An 8,165-nucleotide genomic window follows, 5' to 3' on the forward strand; every position below is an offset into this window, starting at 1 on the left:
CCAGCCAAGCGGCTAAAGAAAGGCATGGCAACAGCCAAACAAAGACTGGGAAAAATCTTAAAGATCCATCGGAACGGGAAGCTTCTTCTGTAACAGGAACAGTGGAGGAGATCTGACATTTTCTCCTGACGTTCTTATGGACACAATGGACTAGCCAATCTGATCCCTCCCTCTCCCTCTCTCTCTCTCTCTCTCTCTCTCTCCCTCTCTCTCTCTCTCTCTCCCTCTCCCCCAAACTGTGGACAAGAACTGAAAGACGGAAGGGGAGTGTGCGAGTCACGCAACTTTTTCGATTTCTAAAAGAAGAGCTTAGGTCAGAATAGGTTTTTGCTTCTACTTATACTTTATAACTTTCAGATATTAAAAAATGTACAGAATACCTGCTATTAATATTTTGTAAGAAGAATTTGTCTCGTTTTACTACAGCTGTCAGTTTATCAGGGGTTGCTAAGATATTATAAAATAATAAATAGCAGTCATTCCAAGATAAAGAAAGTATCCCTTGCATGTATCCGGTTGCATGCATGCATCGGTAGAGAGGGCTGGGACGGGGGTTAAAATCCAGGAATTCACTTCTACTCTTTGGATGTGGCTTATCATTGTCTTTCAATGTTGAATAAGTATTACTGAACTTTTTTTTTTCGTTCATTTTCACAACGACTGCCCCCCATGAGACCACCACATCACCACATCCTATTGTCTTGTGGTAAAAGGATATTTTAGAATGAGTTACTGTTGTTTGCTGAGCACTATCACTGATAATAATAATATTTATTGACCTAATATAATTGTACGTCAGATAGATAGCTTGAGGAACGCCAGAAGGCACTTAAAGACATCAACAAAGCACAAAACCGCGACATTGTGAGTAGTTTAAAACGTCTTTTTATAACGGTGACTGTGAACCATGTACTGATGATAGTTTCTTTCTTTTCTTTTTTTTCAGCCAAAATTCAGTTTCATGAAACCAAAATCATCCAAATTCATAAAACGTCCTGATTACGTGTATATCAAATATTAACCACATCAGGTTCATTATTTCAAATAAGCTTGTCGTTCACATTGAAGCATTATAAATTTTAGGTCCAACACACTAATAGGGCAGACTGATAACTGCTAGCAACACTCAAAAGTATTTTAAACCCCAGATTCTTTTCTGACTATATTAAATCATCATGTTTATCCCTGAGGAAGTTTTGTGTCTTTTATATGAACTGAGCTTCATGTTACTGTAATGTTGGAAAATGTAGCTTCTCTCTTTTTCTTTTTTAAAAACAAAACAAAAACAATTCATATCCTATAATGATCTAAACAAAAAAACACTAATTACATGGGACCTTGAGCTCTGATAAGCCTCATCCACATTGATGTGTATCACTACATTAGGGATACTTTCTCTCCTATGTTGGTCTCGCAGGCAGCACCCATTAACCCTAGACTGAAATATGCATTTATATTGCTTCACAGTACAGTATGTAGAATGTAGCCTGTATATAGCTTTTTAAATGAATACGTTTTGTATCCTTTTTCCTTAATACTTCATTATACATTTTTACTAGTTTTTTGCAAAGTGTAAACAAGAAAAATATATATAAAGATATAGAAATAGTCATTTCTTTCTATTTTTTTTTTTTTTTGGTAGATACACAATAGCTGAGCTTTTTTATTTTTAATCATCTTATTTTGTTTTATTTACTTTTTTTTTGTTAGACAACGGTGTTGCCTGGAGAACAAAAGCATCATCATAGCAGCTCATATGGCCTTACATAAACAAAACTACACGTATTGTACTGAATCATTTACACAACTTTGAGGGGGGAAAATGTCAAGTCAAAACTAAAGTTTCTACACACAGCCTCATGTTTTGGGTTTAACTGCCCTTACTGGGAGTCAAAGTTCTTTTACTAGCACCTTGTGAAGTGTTGTCTGTGTCAGTGATGTAATTTATTAATGTTTGTAGCCTTTTATACTTGTATAATTCTTATGAGATTTTGTTTTAAATATTTTATCAGTGTGAAAGCCCCATAGGAAACTTATCATTAAAATGCCTTGTTGAGTTCCATAAAACTCATTTTTGCCTTTTTGTTTTTGCCTTTTTCATTTTGTTAACTGAAACAGGTCATTCATTTAAATTGTTACGTTGTTGTTGTTATTATTATTATTATTATTAGCATCATCATCATGCAGCTCTTTTAAAAACCATATGCCATGAACTTTATCATTTATTTTGATAACAGAATATGTACATTCTCAACAAGGTTTGCTGATCAATTGCAGTGTTTCAGTTATCAATGTAAATCTTGTATCCACCTTTTCTGGAGTGTAAAGCACTCAGATCGATCTTTGTCGATGGATCTATTTCAGGTTTTATTTGTACAAAAATGTGTGTTGCTTTGTTGTGGTTTATTTTTATATGTTCAAACCAATTAAACACATCCACTGTACCAGGGCAGTGAATGATACCTCTTATTGTGGTGATGTGATACTTCATCTATTTTAGAGCGTTTTTTCCCCCAAGCGATTTGTGCAAATGGTAATTTTCATGTCTTGTGGAGGTTATTATTATTTATTATTAATAATTATTTAAAAGAACTAGATGAAATACAAGCTTACTCAGAGTGAATCTAACAAGTAAGGATCACTGGATGACTGCTGCTGAAATCTTGAATCTGATTGGCCAGACAATGTTCAATTTCAATTCAATTCAATTTATTGGTATACCGTTTTTAACAATGGACATTGTCTCTAAGGAGCTTTACAGAAGTAGAGAAACAGAGAAGGAGAAAAATATATATGTATTTAAATTAAAGTTACTATTTTATCTCGATTTTATCCCTAATGAGCAAGCCTGCGGCGATGGAGGCAAAGAAAAACTCCCTGTGATGATATGAGGAAGAATCCTTGAGAGGAACCAGGCTCAGAAGGAAACCTCATCCTCATTTTGGGTGACACTGGACAGTAAATAATGTAACTGTAACTATTTAATGTCCTTTCTACAACAGCAACCAAGGGCGTATGGAGAACTATTAGGTCAGTGTAGTTTCTGAGTTCATTATAGACACTAATTCCTTGCTTTCGTAAGCTGACAGATGTAACAGCACATCCGGGATGGTGTGAAAGTCCCCAAGTGGCTCTGTCCACAGCTGTCTCCTGGTCACAGGCTGTCCACACAGATCTATCCACAGCATCAGTGAGTACCACCAAGCGACGAGACTCTGACCAGGGGTAGCGCCAGTGGTCACATTGGAAACTCACAACACTGGGAGCTCGGGAGTGGGACGTATAGCTCGACAGAGAAAGACAGAGAGAAAGAGAAAGATATTAAGTATGCTTGTGATCATGTGATGTTTAAAAGACAATGTAGATTATGTGTAAAGTGCAGGCAGGGACTCTGGCAAGACTAGCTATGACAGCATAACTAAAAGGGAGAGCCAGAAAGTGACAGACATGAAGGCTTCCCGGGACATAAAGCGTCCCACTGTGAACCACTTCACAGTCCGCAAACCTGAGTGACTTGCGAGGGTGGTAAGGCGACAGCATCCAAACACCCCAGTACACCAAACACTCTATGTCCATGAACCTTCCAGATCTGCTTCTTTACCTAAGAAAAACTATACATTGAAAGCCTGACTACACAAATGTGTCTTCAGCCTAGACTTAAACACTGAAACTGTAGATTAATTTTCTATAACAGCATGCCACTGACAAAAGTGCTGTAAATGAAATAATTTTTTTCTTTTTAATTAATGCACTAATTCTAATACGGCAGACTTTCCGAATACTCCAAATACTGCCACAGGGAAAAGTCTTCAGCGCAGAGGACTTCCCATTTTCTCTGGATCATGTAATTAGCCAAAAGTGAGAGAAAAAGAAAGGCTGATGGGGGGATGACTTTTTATTGCTACTAACTGCAAGGGATAACTATAAATGATTTAACAGTATGCGATACGATAAGTAGGATTTATCAATGGATTAAAAATTAAATTAAAATTTGCTGTGGTATAAGAGGCAAAAAACACTTCAGGATGCGCTGACATGGAAAATAATCACCTTTGCAGGAGTAACATTACTTCATGTTGGACCAAATCACAACGATATTGTTGATTATTTTTCTACAGCAGGTTCTGCAATGTTTTCGTAATTACAAAACACACACTAAATTAAAAAAACATTAGAATGTGCTTTTCTTTGGGGGTCAGCCAGGATACACAGATCTACTGTAACACAAAGGAGTCTTTTAGTGCAAGCAATGGGTTCATACTGAACTATTCCATTACACCTAGTGCTGTATTCTCTATTACCTCCTGATTTTGTTACCTTATTCCGCAACATGCTGAGTAAATTACTTCAATGTTCTTACACTCAGGCCTCCACAGCCCAGAAGAACGTCTTCCTCAAACACAGCCACTTCCGGTTTTTGCTTTGGGGGCCACTGGGAGTCGAAGGAGAGAAGAAAGTGGGAGAGAAAGAGCCAGTGAATATTGCATTGACGCCAAGGTCAACACCGTTAAAAGTCCATTAGCTTTAGCCGGAGCCTGCGGTGGGCCAATTCAAAAATGTCGGGCTATGTTAAACAAACACAAGTTCACTTCAGGCTCTGTAAAGGTATCGGAAATGCTGATTATTCTTATAATATCACTAAATTATAGTTATAATTGGCTAATTTTTAGTGTTTAGTGTTTGCAGTCACCATTAACAGTGGCTATTTCTATTTGTTTTCCTCTTTTTTTGTTTTAAAGTAGTGAAGGATTTTGAAATAAAATCTTTTTTTTCCTTTGTGAGCAAGTCTACCGGTTTTCTACCAGCAGGTGGCGCTAGATAGCTCAGGCAGGAAGACGGGCTTTCGTTCAGGGAAGGTGGGTTAATTAATCATCTAGCTGAAAATAGAGACTAAAGTGCTCACTACTGTGTAGAAATCCCATTATTTTATATCTCATGTAGTGCATTTACACAGGTAATGAAGAGCTAATTGGAATTATGGTTGGACTAAAAGTACATTTAAAAGGAACTCTGCTCTGCTGCTGTTATTATGTCTCACACACACCAATATATATATATATATATATATATATATATATATATATATATATATATATAAAGGGAACTTAAATGTGGAGCTGAAATCTTCAAATATAAACAAGCAAATAGCCTAATCATTAAAAGTACATGACCTGTTTAGCTGTTTTCCCTCAATTTAATTCTCTTCGGTCTTTGCCATTTCAACCACTCCCACATAAATCTTAAGAGCATGACATCAATTTCAAAATAATTTGGGATAAACGTCCTTTGAGTCCACATTTGTTATTGTTTGACGACGTTACACTGTGAACATAAAAACGCCCAACCCAGACATCAACATCTGCCACGTCTCCGAGCAGAAGTCCATATTCAAACCCTGCAACCAAGTATTGACGCTGTTTACGGTCTTCACATCAAGCCTTTATACTGTTTACATCATGCCTCGGGTTGTTCCTGCCACTGGTTTGTTTGTCTCCGCTTTGCACTGTTTAGCAAACACAGCTTTAGTAGTTAGTTAAAAAAAGAGAGGGGAAAGTGGATTTAAACAAAATAACAAAACAAAAAAAACAACAACAGCAACATATCTATATACAAATTAGGAAAGAATATTGGGGTTTAACTTCCCCATAGGTGGAAAAAACTCTTTTTCAAGTAAGACTTTTCAAGACATTTTTCTTCTTAAATACTTAAACTTTCACATGCATTTTTTATTTTCTAAAATGTATTTGTCTAACATGTATTTTCTTTGTAGTTTTCGTATGATGGTGCTATAGCTAGCACTCAGGAAAACACTGTTTATTACACATCATCATACCATACTAATGCTAAATTGTAGTAGAATTCTATTAACTGACTGTATTCATTTCTGATTATTTATTTATTTTGCCTTTTTTGTTTTGTGAAGAGCTGCAAAAGTAATTGTGAATTTAACCCAGTAATGCTAAATAAAATATAGACTTTGGGTTTCAGCCATATTTTAGATGAATTACGTAGAGCAATTAATTATAATAGTAATTATAATTACTATTATAACTATAGTAATTATAATAATTCACTTTTAATCTTCTAAATAACATATTTTTTTTTTTATTTACTGAAAAAATGAAGGGATGTTCTCACACAACAGCTGTAGTTTGTGTATAGTAGATTTATAACAAGAGGTTTTAAGACAAATATATAACAAGGTTTTTGGTTTCTTATTTACACCTTCTAACATGCATAAAGATCTTGTTCTTTAAAAACAATCAACAATATTTTGTTTTCCCCCCTAAAATATTGTTGGTTAAAAAGAACTTTAGTAATATAACCTTTGAGTCTTGGATAATATTTAATGCACACCCACACAAATTGTTTTTTTTTGTTTTTTAAAAACTGAGACAGACAGACAGACAGTTTGGTGTTGTTTGCTCTGTTGGGAACAGCAGGTGGCCCCAAGTCTTGCAGGAAATTCCCTCTGCCTAGCATCACTGATTAAATGCATTAGACTGGGGCTTCCCTACAAAGAAAAGAAGAGAAAACTGACTTGAGGATCATTGCTGGCTTAGTGCAGCTTGAGTACTTAGTGAAAATGAAATACTGAGCATATAAAATTATAATTACTCGCATAAAGTACTTATAATGTGAGCATTTCAGTATTTCTTTTTTTTTGACCTGTGAAAAGTGAAAATAATGCAGTACATACCTGCTGAGGTTTGTGGAGCTTAAATGGAGCTCCTTTGCCTGGGAAGCATTAATGATGAGTTCCTTGAAGCAGGGCAAGTGGGTTCATAATTGGGCAGCATCAGAGCAGCATGAAGGAGGCCTGGTGTGTGTCATGTGTGAGTTGATCTCATTGCTTTTGTATGCGCTCTTGTAGGGTAGCGCTCACAGATGTGCTATTAACATAGTCCTTAGTGTTATGGCCAAAAGTGCTGGCCGAAAGATGCTTTAATTGCACCAGAAGGTCTGAGCATGTGCCTCTATGTGGCCACCACTATTCAGGGCTTATGGCTGCTCCTCAGCTTGGTAGCTTTTGGTCTTTTCAGTGCTTCAAAGCTGTAGTTTACGATGACACTACCTTGATTTTGCCATGAGCACACTATGGAGGACTGCAGGAAGGATGGTATGAGCACAGGCTCCTTGCAAGGCCACTTATAATACTTCTAGTTGTGTGTTCACTTGTTTGCCTGCCATTAGGTTTCCTTTATTCTTAGACTTCGTTCTAAATTTGTCATGAAAGAGGAGTTTACAGTTATTTCATTCAATACATAATGCAGGCAAGTAAACATTGAGAAAGCAGTGGCTCAATACATGTTGTCACATACATGAGAATAACCTGGAAAGCAACAATTCAGCATTAAGTATTACTTGATTTCCACTGAAACATCTTGGTCAACAATCCTGTAACGATTTTATTACATTTATAAGTAACCAATACAGCTGTATGCCAACCCAAAGAGCGGTTTGGCAATTAGTGTATTGTGTTAGTGAGCAACTAAATACCCCTTTCATTCTAAAAGAAAAAAAAAAATTCTATACTACAGAATAGTTACATTCACAACCCTTTTCACAGTTATAACCGCCAGTTGTTTTGTTTGTAAAAAGGATCTACAGGATTGGTACCTGATATGTTTGGACAATGCAGTATTTGACTACCCTTTTAACATGAGCAGTCAGTTAACAGCTGTGTTCCACTCTTCCCCCCCCATTTATTTCATCATTATCAAAATATCCTCTATGTATACAACTGCATAAAAAAACCATTATTAATATGATTATGGCATGTGAAAAGCTAGATTTACTCACTTAACTCTAAAGAGGCTTTCACATTCAAAGTACTACAGTGTGGAGAAAGATTTGCGTGGAAATTTTATGAATCATATCTCCAGTTCCATTAGCCAACTAGTTTTCCATATTAAGTTGCTAAACTCCCCCTAACCCCCGTTCATGTGCATGGTTGTGAGGCGTTTCACACTACAGCGTGATCACATCCTTCTGACATGAATAAACACCTATAATCTCAACCTTTTAGATCTCTGTAAACACACCAAATAGCAAATGCTACAAATTTAGGCTTGAGGCTTCCAAATGCAAACATCTGTTTTTTTAGCCATACATATGAAACCAGCCATTTTCTATGTAAGCAATCCCAATGTCCATAAGGAAAC

General features: G+C 36.2%; 1 protein-coding gene across 2 annotated transcripts in view; it reads left to right on the top strand.

The window, feature by feature from the left end:
- The window catches only part of phf2 (PHD finger protein 2), a 43,016-nt gene extending 40,567 nt beyond the window's left edge, over positions 1 to 2,449 (top strand). For both annotated transcript variants that reach the window (XR_009203047.1, XM_058373497.1), the window contains one exon: positions 5 to 2,449. Coding sequence is in view for 1 of the 2 variants with exons in the window: in XM_058373497.1 (XP_058229480.1) it covers positions 5 to 93 (89 nt within the window). In the remaining variant the exon portion in view is untranslated. The remainder of the gene's footprint in view (positions 1 to 4) is intronic.
- Positions 2,450 to 8,165: the final 5,716 nt, after the last annotated feature.

Source organism: Hemibagrus wyckioides, linkage group LG21 (genome assembly GCF_019097595.1).
Source record: "Hemibagrus wyckioides isolate EC202008001 linkage group LG21, SWU_Hwy_1.0, whole genome shotgun sequence".
NCBI lineage: Eukaryota > Metazoa > Chordata > Actinopteri > Siluriformes > Bagridae > Hemibagrus > Hemibagrus wyckioides.